Source organism: Typopeltis vanoorti, chromosome 16 (assembly GCF_054136105.1).
Source record: "Typopeltis vanoorti isolate ZY-2024b chromosome 16, IOZ_Tvanoo_1.0, whole genome shotgun sequence".
NCBI classification, from domain to species: domain Eukaryota; kingdom Metazoa; phylum Arthropoda; class Arachnida; order Uropygi; family Thelyphonidae; genus Typopeltis; species Typopeltis vanoorti.
In genome coordinates this window covers 38937812-38958326 of record NC_143564.1, presented here as the reverse complement: position 1 = coordinate 38958326, position 20515 = coordinate 38937812, and the positions used below count along the sequence as shown (strand labels likewise).

The 20515-nt window shown below is 36.4% G+C and overlaps 1 protein-coding gene across 4 annotated transcripts in view; it reads right to left on the bottom strand.

The window, feature by feature from the left end:
* crm (cramped chromatin regulator) overlaps window positions 1–20515 on the bottom strand; it is a 345363-nt gene that overhangs the window by 252728 nt on the left and 72120 nt on the right. For all 4 annotated transcript variants that reach the window (XM_090406636.1, XM_090406637.1, XM_090406634.1 and 1 more), the window contains exon 6: window positions 11591–11639. In XM_090406636.1, the coding sequence (XP_090262762.1) occupies window positions 11591–11639 (49 nt within the window). The remainder of the gene's footprint in view (window positions 1–11590; window positions 11640–20515) is intronic.

Below are 20515 nucleotides of genomic sequence, written 5' to 3'. Positions count from 1 at the left end.
CCTAATATCCTCGTTTTTGATATGATATTGCCATTGATGCCATCTGTTCATGCCTCTAATCTTTCTCAGGACTCTCATATCTGCGGTCTCTAGTCTTTGGTGAAGTGTTTTACTTCTGACCCAGCTGTTAGATGCTAACTTAAAACTGGTTTGAACACTGTCTTGTATACAGCTAATTTAGTGTTCCAACTAATTTCTCTTATTCCATATGAAATTATTCAATTGACTTCCTACCATACCATCTTTGTTGATTCTGTTGTCTATTTCCATATTTAATTTACCATCTTCACTAAAAATATTCCCCAAGTAGCTGAAATGTTTTACTTGTTCCACAGGCTCCCCGTTCACAACACAGCTGATATTTTCAACAATTCTACCTATTTTCATTATCTTTGTCTTTTTAATGCTGACCTTCATAGCATATCTATTACAACAGTTATTCAATTTAGTCAGGGAATCTTGCAAACTTATAGCGGATTTATTTAAAAGTATAACATCGTCCGCATAAAGCAAAGAGCTTTATTAACATCTCCAATTCTGATATCATGTTTAATACCACTTTCCTTCATAATGTGATCCATACAAATAACGAATAACAGAGGGGATAATGTACATCTTTGTCTCACACCAGATTTAACATTAAACCATCTTCGTGTACTTCCTTCAATTCTAACTGCTGACTTACAACTCAAATAAATACTAAGTATTGCTTGATATAATGTCCCATTGACACCATATAACTGTAGCGTATTGAATAGCTCTTCCTTGGCACCTTGTCATATGCCATTTCCAGATCGACAAAACTTAAATACAGATCTTTGTTATATTCCCATTCTTTCTCGACTATTTGTCGTAAAGTGAAGATCTGATCCTGACAGATTCTAATTGGCCTGAATCCAGCTTGTTCTTCACCATGATTTTCTTCCACAATTCTTCTCAACCGTTTCTCAAGTATACTTGCATAGATCTTGCCAGGAACACTCAGTAGGGAAATACCTCTGTAATTCTCATATTCAGTTTTATTTCCCTTTTTATATATGGGCACTATTAAAGTTCTACTCCAATCATCGGGAATTCGTCCCTCTGTCCAGGCTTTCTGAACTATGCAATGCAGCCACTATAAGACTTTTATACCACCATGCTTCAGCAATTCTCGTCGAATATCATCTACTCCGGCTGCCTTCCACATTTCAAGCCTTTGATGGCTTTTTCTACTTCAATTATGGATATGTAATCCTGACTGTATGCCTGTTGAGTGTTTTTTACCACTGTGCTATCATTACTTATTTCATTTATCAATTTTTCGATGTAATTACTCCATACTTCAAGAATATCTTTTTCTCCTGTTTTCGTGCCACCTTTCTCATTGCTATCTCCTTTTACAGCACTCTTTCTTCCATGTCTAAGCTTCTTCAACAACCTCGAGAATATCTTACCACCTTCTTGATATTTATTTTCTATGTTCTTGATAAATGTCCTCCCATGACTTTTGTTTAGCTAGTTTTACACAGTGTTTAGCTTTCTTACATTTGTCTCTGTATTCTCTAAAAGCACAAGCAGACTTATTTAGTAGGAACTTTTGATATGCTTTGTTCTTTTCCTTCACTGTCCCTTTAACTTCCTGTGTCCATCATAGAGTTCAGATTTTTGTATATTTGCAGACAACCTCACCACATGCCTCTCTGCTTGAATCAATCAGTGTTTTCTTAAATTGCCATTGAATCTCTAAGGTTTGGTTGCTGTTCTCACATTCTTTCATTTTTTCTTCAATAATCTTTGTGTATTTTAGTCTACAGTTCACATCTGAGAGCTGCTCAACTTTTATTCGCTTTAAAACTTTCTTACATGTTATGCTTTTCAATGTGAAATTCAATTTTATCCTGTTCAAGGCTAAATAGTGATCACTTCGAATTTAAAATCCTCTGTACACTCTGGTGTCCTGCACCAGGGAGAAAACACCACTATCAACAATAACATGCCTCTTCTCTCCATGTGAATTTGCGCACATTTTTATGTTGGAACATGACGTTAGTAATAACCAGCCCATGTCCTGAGCAGAAATCCAACAGGTATTTGCCATTATTATTAGCTTGCTCTTTTCTCTAAATTTTCCACAAATATTTTTGTATGTCTGACATTCATTTCCTACTCTGCTATTTAGATCCCCAACAAGGACCAACCTTTCCTTTTTCATTGTGTCTGTAGCTTTCTCTAAAGCATCAAAAAATTCCTCCACTTCTACCTTGGTAGGTAGAACCTTCTTTGGGATCATAGGCACAAATAAGTCTTATTGTCCAGTTCCCCATTCTCGTATTTGCTCACATCCCTCTACTTGAGACTGCCTGCCATTCAAGAAAATTAGCCTCGTATTTAGTGTTGAATACTATGGCTACTCCTTCTTTTCCTTGATTGTTATTGCCTGAATATAACATTTTGTATTTATTGCTCAGAAAGATCTCACCAGTTTTTGGCTTTTTTTTTCAGTCACCCCTAATATATCGATCTGGTACTTGTCTAATTCCTGAGCTAGCTCCATTTCTTTGCCATTCAGGCTTCTTCTGTTGATAGTAGCGATCTTTAACTCTGTTGATGTTGAGTTGGGTTGTGTTTTCGGATTTGTTCCAGTAGCTGACTTTTCGCTGTTCGCCCCTGTTCCGTGGCGAAAACAATGAGGGGGTCCCCTTATTTAACCGGGTGACGCCCCAGCCAGCATGAAATTTTGTCATGTTCTACCAGCATTTTGTATTTTGGTTTAAGCCAATAAGAATACAATTTGGTCGGCTAAATCCCAAATTGCCAGCCCATCCTCATTCGTTCAGTATCCAGGTAGATACCCAACAGGGTGCACCACGAGAAGATGAGGATTGGACATTAGGTCAGAGGCCCTGGCCGGTTCTCCGCATTCATTTAAAGGCTATGTTAGGTCTCTTCTCAGTTATATTGCTTTGACACTTAAGGAGTCTTTTTCAGAATATTTATAAACATAGAATTGCTGAGCTCATTAATCATATATATGTTAAAGATACGAAGAAATTTTATATATATATGAAAGTGGATAAGTTCCCTAAACAGTTTCCTTAGCTCTTCTATTCAATTTTCTAGGGGCTTTAACATTTCTGTTTGCAAATCAAAGAATATGCAAAGGAGTATCAAAGAGTCCTTTCTTTTAGTGTTACATGGCAGTCAGCATTCATTTTAGAAATTATGGACTTTACAACCATGTTATAAATAACTATTTATAACACGGTTGTAAATATATTTAATTTCTTGACATTTCGACCTTCATATTAAAGTCATCATCTGGAGTATATACAAATGTACAAGGAGAAGCTGAGTTATATTTCACACAGTATGCTAAAGAAACAATGCTTTGATCAACGGTTATTCAACTGGCATGACTGTTAGTGAAAATATTTTTAAAAAAATAAAATATAGATAAAATTAAAAATTAATTCAATATTTAGAAACTACATCAAAGCTAAATTCTTTTTAAGATAACATGGGAGAAGCATTCTTTCATATAGTTTTCTTATAGTAACAATGATGTCCTATTTTTAACATGACAATTGTTATATTAGATTTAAGATTCTGGATTATCTACAGTCTGTTTATAGTTAACTCTTATTGAGAAAGGTTCCATGGTAGAATATGTGCCTTCCATATGCTTGGGATTTTTAGACCACCATTATTGTTAAGATTGTGGTGGTTGATAAGAATCTCACAGGCTTCCTTAAATTTACATTCATACCATGTTTTGGTGTGATGTAAACAACTGGCGCTTTTCCAGTCAATTCTGTGTAAAGTGTATCTTAAATAGAATTTAACTTTGATGTAGTTCCTAAATAATTAATTAATTTTATCTGTATTTTATTTTTTTAAAAATATTTTCACTCTAGTGAAAACATTTTTCACTATTATTCTACTGGTCATGCCAGTAGAATAACTGTTGATCAAATCATTGTTTCTTTCACATACTGTGTGAAATGTAACTAAGCTTATCCTTCTTTATTTGTATATACTCCATATGATGACCTTAATATGAAGGTTGAAACGTCAAGAAAATAAAAGTTATTTATAACACGGTTGTAAAGTCCATAATTTCTAAAATTAGTATCAAAGAGATGGAATGTGGAATTATAAGGCAGGTGATTGCGAGTCTTAAATATCAACTTGGGGAAGTTTCATGGAGGGAGGAATTAGGAGGCCACGATATCATTAGTGCTTGGGAAATTGTGAAGGAATATTTGTTAGCAGCAATATAAGGTGTATTTCACAAGTGAAGAAGAGGACAAAATTTGGTGTAAAGTGGATGACAAACAATATTTAACAAGAACTGCATGTGAAAGAGAGGCTATGGAAGAGATATAACAAGACAGGTGAAGAGCAGATGCATGAAGAATATAAGACACAGACCAGGAGAGTGACTAGTATTGTAAGGAAGATGAAACTGGAATATGAGAAGAGATTGGCCCTAAGATTCAAAGAAAATTCTAGGGAATTTTTAAGCTATGTAGCCAGTAGGAGGAGAAATGATTGTGGAAGAATGACACTGTGGGATAAAAATGGGAATAGAGTGACTGATGCAGAGGACATAGTGGAATTATTCAATGAACACTTTATTGGAGTATTTCATCCTAGAGGAGTCAGTTTTAATACTAGAGGGATAGGGCAGGTTCGAGGTTTAGAGGTGCAGAAGTAGAGTGTGTTCCAAATACTGAGTACTCTGGATGTCAGTAAAGCTGTGGAACTGGATGGTAATTTCACCACGAGTTTTGGGAGAATATGATAAAGAACTGACAGCTCCTTTGACCTGGCTTTTCAATGAAAGTCTGGCTATGGGAGAAAGGTGCCCAGGGAATGGAAGGAAGGTAAGATAGTGCCATTGATTAAGGGCGGTAGCAGACTGGAAATGTCTAATTATAGGCCATTTTGTGTGTCATCAGTAGTTGTTAAGATCTTGGAGAAATTAGTGAGGGACCGTATACAGCATTGGGCAGATGAGGGTAATGTTAACTGTGAGATTCAATATGGATTTGTTAAGAGGTGCTCTTGTTTTAGTAATATGCTAGCCTTTTATAATAAAGCTACAAGAGCAGCAGATGAGGGAAAGGCATATATTGCCATTTTCTTGGATTTAGCTAAGGCATTTGACAGGATGCCACATGATAAGCTGATATTTAAGTTGCAGGACATGGGTTTGGATGTCAGGTTGGTCAACTGGATTCAGGATTGGCTGTCCGATAGGTATCAGCGAGTTTTGTATGGTGGGGCAGTTTCAAGGAGGCGAAGGTTATAAGTGGGGTCCCATAGGGCTCAATACTGGGACCTATATTGTTTAACCTTTATATCATTGACATTGTCAGTGAATTGTAGGGGGATATTCAGTTGTTTGCAGATTATGTGAAGCTGGGAAGGGTTATTAGTAATAGTGCAGATGTGGTAGCCCTGCAAGAGGATTTGAATAAGCTAGATAGATGGGCAAATGAATGGGGGATGTCAGTTAAATGCAGCAAAATGTAAGGCCTTGAGTTTGGGACACTTCATACTCTATTGAAGGAGTTGTACTGGAGGAAGTAGGAGAGAGAAGAGATCTTAGGTTGATGATTGATAGAAACCTGAAATTCAGGGAACATATTGCAAAGCTGGTGAAGGTAACACAGAGGATTGCTGCAATACTGAGAAGGATGCCGACCTGCAGAGATAAAAAAGTTATCATTCCATTGTATAAGACCCTGATCAGACCACACTTAGGCTACTGTTCTCAGATTTGGTCCCCAGGATTTGAAGGGGATAAATTAACTGTGGAAAGGGTACAGAGGGGGATAACAAAGATGGTTTCAGGACTGTACAATGTTAGTTATGAGGATCGGCTGAGGGAATGTGGACTTTAGAGTTTGGTAGATAGAAGAAGGAGAGGTGATATGATTGAGTCTTTTAAACTCTTGAGTGGTGGTTACAGGGTTGACACTGGGGAATTCTTTTGCTTGGTTGAAGAGCAGGAAGGAGTGATGACAAGAGGCCGTCCCTGGAAGTTACGAAAGGAAGCTGTGAGCCAGAGGATGAGAAGTGGTTTCTTTGCATGGAGGGTGGTTGGATTGTGGAATGCATTGCCTGATAAAGTGGTGAGAGCGGGAATGGTCAACGATTTTAAGGAGTGATATGATAGAATTTGTGTTTCCTAGGAAGGACCTCCCGTGATGAGTCTTTTGACTCCATGAAGGCCTGAATAATAATAATAATAATAATATCATATTGACTGGTGACTTTCCTGTTTTCATTTGCTGTATGGCTCTTAATATTTCTTCTTTTAACTATAGAGAACTGTTAAAAATTATATTTGATCTTTGTTAACTATAATTAACACAATAGCTACAAGGTGGTATCAAAAGTTTCGAGACTAGGTTTGGCAGCATGCAGTCACAGGGAGCACCTACCTTCATAAGTCAGTGTGCCAAAAGACATCGTCCTGCGTTCAATGGAAGCTGTGCAACTGATGCTATTCTGACCACCTGCATTACCACATCTACGATTTCATCATGGACAGCAAGTTAGAACAAAGAGCAAACGTGAAATTCTGCATGAAACTGGGCAAATCTGCCACAGAGATGTTTGACATGATTCGGCAAGTTTACGGCGATGCTGCAATCAGTCGTTCGAGGTGTTTTCGGTGGCATGCGTGCTTCAAGAGTGGAAGAACATCACTGGAAGACGATGAGAGATCAGGAAGACCTTCAACGAGCTCAACCCCCAAAAATGTCGAAACCATTCAGGAACTTGTGCATGAGGATCGTCAGAGAACACTCCACAACACTGCTGCCATTGTCGGTGTGTCATACGGAACAGTCCAGGCAATCCTCACATGTGATTTAAACAGTGGCGTGTTGCTGCCAAGTTCGTCCCTCAGGCTGCTGACCCAGGAGCAGAAGGAGCACCGCGTCGAAGCATGCCATGGATGACCCATCCTTCATGTCGAGGATCATTACCGGTGACAAAACTTGGGTGTACGGGTACAACCATGAGACGAAGCAACAGTCTTCACAGTGGAAGAGCCCATCATCTCCACGACTTAAAAAGGTGAGGCAGGTCCGCAGCTCGACGAAGTGCATGTTCATCGCCTTTTTTGACATTTGCAGCATTGTGCATCGAGAATTTGTCCTCAGGAGCCAGACCATCAATAGCGAGTTCTACTGCCAGGTTTTAAAGCATCTGAGGGAGGACATTCGGCAAAAGTGACCAGATCTGTGGCGTGCGAAAAACTGGATGCTCCACGACAACAATGCTCCCTGTCACTGAGCTCTTCTCACACGAGTTTCTCACCAGAAACAACATGATCTCACTTCCGCACCCACCCTACTTGCCAGATTTGGCTCCTGCAGACTTCGCCCTCTTCCCGAAGATGAAGATCCAGCTCAAAGGTCACCGTTTTGACACCATTGCGGAGATCCAGCGTGAATCGCAGGTGCCTGACATGCTTCGAAAAGAAGACTTCCAGGACACATTCCAGAAGTGGCAAGAACGCTGAGTTGATATGCAAGGGGACTATTTTGAAGGTGATAGTGTGTAAACATAGATAAATAAGTAATTTCTCGTAAACAGAGCTAGTCTCGAAACTTTTTGATACCACCTTGTATTTGGATTATAAGACCAAAGCTAGTGGACAAATGTGTACATATATATATTAAACCTATGGTCTTATAATCTAAATAGCTATTGTGTTAATTATAGAGAACTGTCTTCAAGATCATTAAACTCTGATATTATTTCTTTCTTTCTTTCTCCCTCTCCTTATCTCTGAAAAGATCTGAAATGTATTCAACCCCACCTATTCTTAAATTCTGTTACAAATAACATTTTGACATCATTGTTCGTGATTGAAAAGTTTTGTGGATCATTAATTTTCTTGTTTGCCATTTCTTTCATTTTTTGGTATACCTCTGAAGTTTGCTGTTTTATTTCTGGGTCTTGTATTTTCTTCCCATGTTTCTTTGTCCCCTCTTAGTGTGGTGGTGGTGGGGGGGGGGGGGGGATAAGAAAAATAAAATGATCATGCTTTAATCTCTTCCATGAGTATTATAGTTATTACAATCATTCTGTTCATGACTGTAACTGGCTTGAGGCTGAAGACAAATACCATTTGTCTTCAACCTGAAGCCAATAATGAATGATAAGAGCCTTTCTGCTATCAGGATTGCACCAGTGCTTGATTCCCAAGATTCTTACAAAAAATTGGCACTGAAGTTAACTAGCAGAAAATTATTATTTCAAAGTAATCTGCCTGATGGTTATCAGTGTAGATGAAAAACTATGAACCCTCCTTGCAATTAACAAAGCAAGTACATTAAACATTACTATATAACTTATTCTGAGCCTCTGTAGCTCAGTCGGTATAGACAAAGCCCTTTGGTCAGAAAGACCTGGGCTCGATTCCTGTCCATGACGTGAGGAACCTTTATTTAGTCTCTTTGACTAAAGGTGAGCCGGTCTCATATGAAGGTAGAGGGTTTTTCGTCCCTCAGAACAGGCAAACCGGCCCTGTGAACACACATGAATTTACAGTTATAAATACATACTTAATCCCTCACTAGGAGGGCTCAACCAGTCTTAAGGAACAGTTGCAGAATGGGAGGAACCCCATACGAATAAATAAATAAAAACAACTTATTCTTGAGTTATTTTGGAATGGTCTAGAGAAGTGTTTCCCAAACTTTGAGTACCTGAATACCTTTATTGGAATTTAGTAAGACTGATGTACCCACTATCAGAGGCAAAGGCAACTTAGAAGAGGTTATTGTAATATTTCACTCAAACATGAATAATCATAAAGGAAGGCATTTTTTAACATTAGTGTTAAATAAATTACAAACATGTGAAACAATTTTTTTTAATTTCAATTAAAATTGAAATTTTAATTTAAATTTAATTGGATTCTTATAATTCAGACAAATTTGAATTATAAGAATCCAGTATACATTATAATAGAAACAAATATTATGAACTTTAAATTCTCAAAAAAAAAAAAAAAAAAAAAAATTTTAACGAGATGATTCTAAAGCGACTCTGAAATTTATAGTTCCAACTACTTGGCTTGAACTATTGAATTCAAACTTTTAATGCAGAGTTTGAGCCTCACGACTGGAACATGATCATGCCATAAACTAGACATGGCTATGACAGAGGTCAGTCAATTCATGACAATAGATATACATTTTGTTTAAAACTTCCTTTATATTTTTTTCAGTATCAAAAAATTAATTACAGAATACATGCGCACTTATCTTCAACCATATGGCAACAAATATATAAATTTAAAAAGAAAAAAAAAATAATAATAATCAAAAGTTTAAAAAAGTGCCTCGTGCTCCTAAAGACCTCTCTCTGCAGACTGGTTTATTGAGGGATGTGTGTGTGTACCACACTTTGAGAAACACTGGTCAATATTCAAAATTTCTTGGATCTATGTTTAAAGACAGCAGCTGTTATGGAGGTGAGCTAGGGTGCTAAAAATGGATTATTAAAGAAATAAAATAGATCACACTAGCAAAACAACTTGAAAGAATTTAAAAGCCTTGGAGCTAGTTAATGTTAACGTTATTTTAGAATATTTTTCTCTATCACATACGACAATATTCTTCTTTCTATAACTGTTCAATATCTCTATAACTTTGCTGATGATAATACCCATTCCTCCAATTCATTTGACAAACCCAATGGCCAAGCATCCCAATGTCAAGAAATCTACAGCCAGTACTTTAAACACAGACTTTTGTGCTCTTCTACAATGGAGAATAACCATGTGATCTTCAATTTTACTGAAACATGGTTCTGCCTGTTTTTATATAAGAGGAATCTCGTTTCATCTTCACATACCCCTGATAATATACAAATTAACAGACAGGATCAAATTTCTCATTTCAGATTGGCATTTACCTCAAGTCCTTCTTAGTACAAGCACATCACGTTACCTACTCTCCTGGGGCATCCTTTCGCTGACACTTTCAAGCCAACCTTAGAATATAGTTCCTAGGTTTGAGATGGCACAGTTCATAGAATACAATTCTTATGTTTGAGACGGTCCTAAAAATTCTTGATGCTGTGCAAAGGAGGAGAGGGGGCAGTCCAACTGTTCAATGGTAACTTTTTTAAAGGCACACTTCAGCCAATGTCTCACAGATGACTCATTTCAGTCTTATGTCTCTTCTCCATGAGCTACACACTGAACGGGCAGCCATCATACCTCTGCTTTTCACTAAAGCTGTTAAAACACAAACAACAGCAACCCACCATCCTTGTACAGTCATATCCTAGAGTTATGACATCTTCAGTTCCAGAGGGAGTGCTGTAACTCAAAAATGTTTGCAAGTCAAAGCACTGTGTTGAAGTGAAGACAGTGCAGTTATAACCAAAATAAAAAACCTAATGGTATGAAAACTGGTTTATTGAATAAGTTCATGTGCTGCAATGCCATCTGTTGTTGGGTGGGTGTAGCACCTTGCCATATTCACATGTATCTTCTTCGAAATGACAGAAAGCTTTGGAGAAAATTTTGGATGAGAATGGGTTGATGTTGAGGACAGAGATAGATTTTCAGTAGATGATGATGGTGCTGGTCTTTTTCAGAATTACTGTCTAAGGTTGTATGTGAACTTGATTGTCTTTTCTTTTCTCTATAGATTTTGGTGTAACAGGCATGATCCTTTACAATGTTAGCATTCACTTTCAAACTTCTTTCACAATCCAGACCATACTTTTCCAAATCAGCCATACCAGCTTCGAAATTTATTTATTTATTCGTATGGAGTTTCCTCCCTTTCCTTCCCCATCCCTATTGGGGTGAGTTGAGCCACCTCATGGGGGGGTTAGGTATTTATGGCTGTAGATCCATGTGTGTTCACGGGGCCAGTTTGCATGCTTGCAGGATGAAAAACGCCATATAAACTGGCGGAAAAAACCCTACGACCCGCGCCCAAGACCGGCTAAGTTGGCAATGGCTGAGGAAGATCCTCAAATTCCTCACGTCTTTGATGGGAATCGATCCTGGGACACTCCTCCCCCAGTCATATGGTTGTGAAGCACACAGCCACTAGGCTAACCACGCAGACAGCTTTGAAATGACAGAGAGCTTTGAAGAAAATTTTTGAAGTTAGGCCTTTAGGTTCAACGATGGATACCTCTTCAACGAGATCTTAATGCCATCAGAGATTGTATAGATGGCATTAACCCTTCCAAAATTTACTGATGAATTCTTGCTCAGTGACTTCTTCAGTATGACACACTGATCCATGGGCTGTAGCAATGAGGTGGTAAGAATATTACTCAAATATTAGGGTACAGATTATCTAATTGTCGAGGCTGGCTAGGATCACTGTTCTTTAATGTATTGTATACCCAAGGTAAAAAACTTTCTACTTATATATATATATATATATATATATATATAGTGTGGTCCTCAATATATCAGAATTTTCAAACACATAAAAAAAAATTATCTATTTATTATTTATCCTTACATGAATTTATTATAACAATGGAATACAATATTTAATGAATAAAATCGACTATTTAATATTCTAGTACAAAATTCCACACTTACCCATTAAAAACCAGTTCATTCAATTTTTGCCGGTTTTTTTCATTTAAACCTGATACAAAACATAAAAACATATATAAAATTAGGACAACATAACAAACAATAATTGACAGATAACAGTAAACAACAAAATAAAACTGCTTGTTTGTTTCCTTATTTAAATTTGATTATCATAATAGGTATTTTGAAGCTAGTTGCAAAGATAACATTTTCTATTATAGGGTTTGGAATTTTTAATTCATTTCAAACAAGGTAAAGAAATCAAGATCACTCGAGTGTCAATAAGACTACATTAACTAGGAGGAAAATTCCACATATCCTAAAAGGATTAAGAGATCTAAATAACAAAACCTTTAAGACATCTCAATCATCAAATATATTATCTCAATGTTGTGTAATATAACTTTTTTTTTTTTTAAGAATCTAAGAATTTAATAAGGGTGCTTAAGGGTCAAAGCTGTATAACTGAGAGGAGACCTCCACATAGCCTTTAAAGGAATGCGGAGAACCGACCAAGGATTCTAACCTAATGTCCAATCCTAACCTTCTCGTAGTGCACCCTGTTGGGTATCTACCTACATACTGAACGAACGAGGATGGGCTTCCGATTTGGGATTTAGCCAACCAAATTGTATTCTTATTGGCTTAAACCAAAATAAAAAATGATGGTACAACATGAGAAAATTTCATTCCGGATGGGGCGTCTCCCGGTTAAACAAGGCCCCTGTTGTTTTCGCAAGGGAACCAGGGTGAACAGCGAAAAGTCAGCTTCCGGAACAAATCTGAAAACACACCCGAACTCAACATCACCAGAGTTAAAGATTGGTATTATCAACATAAGAAGCCTGAATGGCAAAGAAATGGAGCTAGCTGAAGAATTAGATAAGTACTAGATCGACATAAGAGGGGTGACTGAAACAAAAAAAAAGACAAAAACTGGTGAGATCTTTCTGAGCAATAAATACAAAATGTTATATTCAGGAAATCACAATCAAGGAAAAGAAGGAGTAGCCATACCATTCAACACAAAATATGAGGCTAATCTTCTTGAATGGCAGGCAGTCTCAAGTAGAGTGATGTGGGCAAATACGAGAATGGCAAACTGGACAATGAGACTTATTTGTGCCAATGGTCCAACAGAAGGTTCTACTAAGGTAGAAGTGGAGGAATTTTTTGATGCTTTAGAAAAAGCAACTGACACAATGAAAAAGGAAAAATTGGTGCTTGTTGGGGATCTAAATAGCAGAGTAGGAAACGACTGTCAGACATACAAAAATATTTTGGAAAATTTGGAGAAAAGAGCAAAGCGAATAATAATGGCAAATACCTGTTGGATTTCTGCTCAGGACATGGACTGGTTATTACTAACATCATGTTCCAACATAAAAATGTGCACAAATTCACATGGAGAGAAGATGCAAGGAATAAGAAAAGTCTCATTGACTATGTTATTGTTGATAGTGATGTTTTCTCCTTGGTGCAGGACACCAGAGTATACAAAGGATTTGAAATTGCAAATGATCATTATTTAGTCTTGGGCAGGATAAAATTGAATTTCATATTGAAAAGAATAACGTGTAAGAAAGTTTTAAAGTGAATAAAAGTTGAGCAGCTCTCAGATGTGAACTGTAGACTAATATACACGAAGATTATTGAAGAAAAAATGAAAGAGTTTGAGAACAGGAAAAAACCTTGCAGATTCAGTGGCAAGCCTTGAAGAAAACCCTGATTGATTCAGCCAGAGAGGCATGTGGTCAGGTAGTCTGCAAGGATAGAAAAATCAGGACTCCACGGTGGACACAGGAAGTTAGAAGAGGCAGTGAAGGAAAAGAAGAAATCATATAAAAAGTTCCTGGCAAATAAGTCAGCTTTTGCTCTTAGAGAATACAGAGACAAATGTAAGAAAGCTAAACACTGTGTAAAACTAGCTAAACAAAAGTCATGGGAGGACTTTGGCAAGAACATAGAAAATAAATATCAAGAAGGTGGTAAGATATTCTGGAGGTTGTTGAAGAAGCTTAAAAATGGAGGAAAGAGTGCTGTAAAAGGAGTTCGAGATGATAAAGGTGACATGAAAACAGGGGAAAAGGATATCCATGAAGTATTTAGTACTTAATTCGAAAAATTGCTAAAAAAAACAAGCAGTGATAGCACAGTGGTAAAAAACACTCAACAGGCATACGGTCAGGAATACATATCCATAATTGAAGTAGAAAAAGCCATCAAAGGCTTGAAATATGGAATGGCAGCAGGAATAGATGATATCTGACCAGAAATGCTGAAGTATGGCAGTATAAAAGTCTTACAGTGGCTGCACTGCACAGTTCAGAGAGCCTGGACAGAGGGACAAATTCCAGATGATTGGAGTAGAGCACTAATAGTACCCACATATAAAAAGGGAAATAAAACTGAATCTGAGAATTACAAAGGTATTTCCCTACTGAGTGTTCCTGGCAAGATCTATGCAAGTATACTTGAGAAACAGTTGAAAAGAATTTTGGAAGAAAAGCTTGGTGAAGAACAAGCTGGATTCAGGCCAAATAGAGGCTGTCAGGATCATATCTTCACTTTACGACAAATAGTTCAGAAACCATGGGAATATAACAAAGATCTGTATTTAAGTTTTGTCGATTTGGAAAAGGCATATGACAAGGTACCAAGAGAGAAGCTATTCAATACGCTACAGTTATATGGTGTCAATGGGGAATTATATCAAGCAATACTTAGTCTGTATTTGAGTTGTAAGTCAGCAGTTAGAATTGAAGGCAGTACAGGACGATGGTTTAACGTTAAATCTGGTGTGAGGCAAGGATGAAAATTATCCCCTCTGTTATTCATTAGCTATATGGATCACATTATGAAGGAAAGTGGTATTAAACATGATATCAAAATTGGAGATGTTAATGTCAGCTCTTTGCTTTATGCGGACGATGTTATACTTCTAAATAAATCCGCTACAAGTTTGCAAGATTCCCTGACTAAGTTGAATAACTGTTGTAATAGATATGGTATGAAGGTCAGCATTAAAAAGACAAAGACATTGAAAATAGGCAGATTCATTGAAAATGTCAACTGTGTTGTGAATGGAGAACCTGTGGAACAAGTAAAACATTTCAGCTATTTAGGAACGAATTTTATGTAAATTAAATATGGAAATAGACAACAGAATCAACAAAGCTGGTATGGTAGGAAGTCAATTGAATAAATTCATATGGAATAAGAGAGAAATTAGTCGGAACACTAAATTAGCTGTATACAAGACAGTGTTCAAACCAGTTTTAACTTATGGATCTGAGAGCTGGGTCAGAAGTAAAACACTTGACCAAAGACTAGAGACCGCAGAGAGTCCTGAGAAAGATTAGAGGCGTGAACAGATGGCATCAATGGCAATATGATATTAAAAACGAGAATATATTAGGAAAACTACTTGACATTGTCAGCATCCAGGAATGCGTTAGCAGAGCTAATCTGAGGTAGTATGGTCACTTAAACAGAATGGGCAAGGAAAGATTAGCAAAACAAGTGTTCTCTGCCAGGTTGGCAGGAAAACGACCCAGAGGAAGACTAAGATATAGGTGGATTGATACGGTACAAAGTGCCTTAGACGATAGAAATGTAAGATCTGATAATTATAATATTGGAGTCTTGACAAGTAACAGACTGATTTGGAGGAAAATTGTACATAGGAAGTTAGTAATGATGTAAATTTTTCATGTAGTACTATCATATCCTGTACACCCCTTCAGGGTACATGTCAGGAATTTGATGATGATGATGAAGAATTTAATAAATGAAATGACTAGGAATGATCTGACAAAGGCTTATTGAACATATAAAATTCATTAAAAATCATACAAAGTTTATTGCAGTAGTATAATATAAATTACAATATGCCCTTTTGTTTTTTTACTGGCAAGAAGACGTGATATTTGAGATAGCAAGGAATAAATATTACACTGTTTCTGAATGAAGGAAAGGCACCACAAAAAAGGAATCAAAGACAAAACATTATCAAAAACAAAAGAAAAGGATAATTTAAATAACTGGTCACCTGTTATTCATCATCATCATCGAATTCCTGACATGTACCCTCAAGGGGTATACAGGATATGACAGTACTACAAGAAAAACTTACAGCATTACTAGATTCCAATCAACAATTTTCCTCCAAATAAATCTGATACCTGTCAAGAATCCAACATTATCAGATCTTATATTTCTATCTTCTAAGGCACTTTTTGCTGTATCAGTCCACCAACATCTTGGTCTTCCCCTGTTAACCTGGCAGAGAACAGTTGTTTGCTAATCTTTCCTTTCCTATTCTGTTTAAGTGACCATACCACCTGAGATCAGCTCTGCTAAACACATATCTGGATGTTAACAATGTCAAGTTCTTTCTTAATCTCCTTGTTTTTAATATGATATTGCAATGATGCCATCTGTTCATAACCCTAATCTTTCTCAGGTCTCTCATATCTGTGGTCTCTAGTCTTTGGTCAAGTGTTTTATTTCTAACCCAGATCTCAGATCTATAAGTTAAAATTGGTTGGAACACTCGTGTATACAGGGTTTTAGACTAATTTATAAAATTAGCCTGAAAGTGTTTTGACTAATTTCTCTCTTATTCCATATAAACTTATTCAGTTGACTTCCTACCATACCAGCTTTGTTGATTCTGTTGTCTATTTCCATATTTAATTTACCATCTTCAATAAAAAGTGTGCCTAGGAAGCTGAATAAGTTTACTTGTCTATAGGTTCTGCATTCACAAAGAAGTTGATATTTTCATTCCCTCTGCCTATTTTCATTGTCTTTGTCCTGTTATTACTAATTTTCATATCAAATTTATTACAACAGTTATTAAGCATAGTCAGAGAATCTTGCAGATGTGTACTGAATTTTTTTTTTTAAAAGTATAACATCATCTGCATAAAGTAAAGAGCCGAGATCAACCTCTCCAATTTTGATATCAGGTTTAATACTGCTTTATTTTATAATATAGATAATGAATAACAGAGGAGATAATGTACATCCTTGTCTGACACCAGGTTTAACATCAAACCATCTTGTATTTCCTTCAATTCTAACTGCTGACTTACAACTCAAATAAAGACTAGGTATTGCTTGATATAATGCCCCACTAACACCATATAACTGTAGCGTATTGAATAACTTCTCTCTTGGCACCTTGTCATATGCCTTTTCCAGATCGACAAAACTTAAATACATATGTTTGTTATATTTCCATGCTTTCTGAACTATTTATCGTAAAGTGAAGATCTGATACTGACATAAGTTAAAACTGTTTTGAGCACTGTCATGTATACAGCTAATTTAGTGTTCTGACTAATTTCTCTCTTATTCCATATGAATTTATTCAGTTGACTTCCTACCATTAAAAAAGTCAAAAATGGAGAGCTGATGTTTAGGCCACAGAATCTCAGTATTTGCTTAACTTCAGTGCAAATGCAAATTGTTTGTCATAACAATAACATCTGCTCATGTAATCGTCATGTTGGAAGGTATGTTGATATATCCGTATGTGTAATACAACCACTACTTTGCTTGCTGGAGGCCTGAAGTGACTAATCATGCTTTAGACTTTATCAGAAACAAAATCATCATTTACATTTAAGCTATTCCTTCCAGCATTACATAGTAACACCAAATTATTTTGACTGCTCAGATCAAATAACCTCAGGTCACTACTCTGCATGTGTGATTTGATAGGCAGCAATTTCAGTAGTGCTGTGTTTGCAATGCAAGTAAGTAAGACAGAAAGGGAGTATCTTCAACCCACGATTTGAAGAGGAATGACAGATAAATTTTCCCCATGCATGACTTAGCAAAGATCCATTACTGCATATTTTGTGTCCCTCCAAATTTCAACATATTTTTAATTAAAAATTGACCAAGATGATTGCATGGAGAACACTTTTGCTCTCCAACCTGAATTGCATTGCAGTAACATGAATGGATATTAGTCTTTAGAAGACAGATGAACATCACAGCATTATTCCATCAAATTCATGTGATGTCTCTATTGTGAACAACCATTCTAAAACTATTTCACTTTTCTTTCTTTAAGTGCTAATTTTCTCCAGCTCAAAATTTCTTACTAGCATTTATCTTGCTCAGATCTATCATTAATTCTTTTTACTTCATTATATTTCATTGGTATAGGTACAGATGGCAAAAACTCTAATATTATCCACTAATCACACACAAAATGTGTATCAAAATAATTTTTGATACACACACGCACAAAAAAAAAATTATCAAAATAATAAACAATCCTATCCACTCACAAAATACTCAATCTCATCCATTATTATGATTCAATAAGAATACCGTGGATGCTGTAGAGAATCTATGTAATACAGTTCATTCGAATATCATGAAATCTGATATGATTAACATGAATGTTAATCATGTCAGGTTTCCTTTCAAAAAGGTTCTTCAATAATGCCATGCGTTCATTACTCAAATTGGAAGTCATGCGACCCTTGGTCCGAACTGGTTGACCGAATCGATAATATTTCTGCTCTTCAACCAACAGGCAGTAGGTTCGAATCCTACTGGCTGCAATTTTTATTGCAGGCCTGGTTGGCCGAGTGGTTAGCATATCTGCTCTACAGCCGAAAGGCTGCAGGTTCGAATCCTGCTATGACATGGATGTTTGTGATTGTTGTCTGTGACTATACTAGTGGTGGTGGTGTCAGCCAGTAGATGGCATTGGTGTAGATGATGCAGTTCACTGTAGTCAGTGAATTGGAGACTGAGAGTTGTAGAGTAGGTGACCTCCCTCGATGAGTCTTGGGACTCCTTGGAGGTGTCACATAATAATAATAAAATCATCAATTTCTGAGGTTCCATCCTTTGATCAACTGTTTTATTTTTAGCCTTGGTCTTCAATCCATCAAATTCTTGATATCTCAACGATTGCACAAGATACTATGATAGTACCACATAATTAAGTTTATGTTATTGCTACCTGTCTACCAACAATTTCCCTCCAAATTTGTTATTTTTTTCATGATGCCATTACTGTCAGATTTATGTTTCAATTTTCTAAAGCCAGCAAGATCTTGGTCTTCATCAGGGTCTTTTCTGATGAAGACCAAGATCTTGCTGATTACCAAAACACCTCTTTTGATAATCTTTACACTCCTATTCTGTTTTAAGTGCCATACTGCCTTAGATTAGCTCTGCTCATACATCCTTGAATGCCATACAACATCAACATATTTCTTAATACCTTTGTTTCTCGTGTGATTCTGTCATTGAGTTCTTCTATTTACTCTCATAATTTTATCATGAGTCTTTCATTTTTAGCTAGCTGATGTAGAATGAGTAGGTCCAGAAAGGAAATGTCATGGTCCTTTTCTATTTCCAGCATAAACTGTATCTTTTTCTGTTTTTAGAAAGAAAATTTATATGCAGGCCTGTGGTTTCCAGTCTTTGATCAACTCTAATTTCTAGCCCATGGCTAGAATGCCATCTTGTATAGTGTGAGTATAGCGTCTTGATTACTTTCACTCTTACTCCATATAAATGTATTCAAATGGCTTCTGGCAGACCAGCTTTACTTATATACAGGAATACCTCGATTATTGCGGTTATTGTTGCCACGAAAAATACCACAATAATCGAGATAAATAATGCGTGTAAAATGGGTGATCAATGCCAAGGATTTTTCAAATCTATTAATTAAATTTTAGATATCAAGTAAAAAAGAAATGTGTTAAACGTGTTAAGTAAAAAATGAAGGTTCATTAAAAACTTATAAAGATTCTTTAATCTTTATTTATATATAAGAAGTACATACAATACACACAATTATTCTTTCTTGGATAAAAATTGGTTAGAGTTGTCTGGTGGAATTTTTTCTTTCTTTTTTCTTCGTATAAAACTCGGTAGCAACGGATGGAATTTTCAATTTCCCAACGAACTTATAGTGATCACCTGAGATTAGGATTGTCGTTCAAGATTTTTTCTTTAAAATTTTCAGCAATTCTAAACATTTCGTCCATTTCTTTGAGGGTAAATGCCTTCTGCCAAGTCAATTTGTTCGTCATTATCATCGATTTGATAATAATAACATCATAAGCACATTCTCTCTCGAGGTTAATTAGGTCTTCATCATCCAGCTCCTTAACATGTGACTGAAGCAGGTCCTGAACATCACCTTTTTTTTTCAATTTCTTTTAGTCCTAGATTGAAGCCAAGCTCAGTTATGTCATTGATAACATGGGTTACTTCATTTTCAAATCCTTTAAAATCATTTGCACAATGAGGAATAATCTTTTGCCATGCTGCTCTCAGGTTGCTAGACGTTACTTCACTCCATGCTTCCTTGACATTCTCAATGCAATTTTTGATATTCAATGCCTTCCAGAATTCTGTCAAAGTCATAGCTTCATCTCCTGTAGTCTTTTCTATTGGTTGTGAAAAAGTTCTTCGTAGGTAATATGCCTTAATGGATGCGATTACACCTTGATCCATTGGCTGGATGATGGAAGTGGTATTGGGTGGTAAATAAATAACATTTACATTTTCGCACAAATCATTCAGTGCTGTTGGATGACTAGGTGCATTATCTAATATCAACAAGATTTTAAAATCAAGATTTAATGACTTTGCAGTACCTTTCAGCTTCAGGACAAAAACAGTTCTTAAACCAATCCTCAAAAATAGTTTTCATCATCCAAGCTTTTCTGTTGAATCTCCAATGAACAGAGAGAAAATTTTTATCTAAACTTCTAAGCGGGCGAGGATTTTGTGAATGATAAATAAAGAGAGGCTTCATCTTGTAATCTCCAGAAGCATTGCCACATAGTAAAAGTGTTACATGCTCCTTCGAAACCTTGTAGCCAGGCTGTGATTTTTCATTTTTTGCTAAAAATGTTTTAGTGGGCCTTTTTTCCC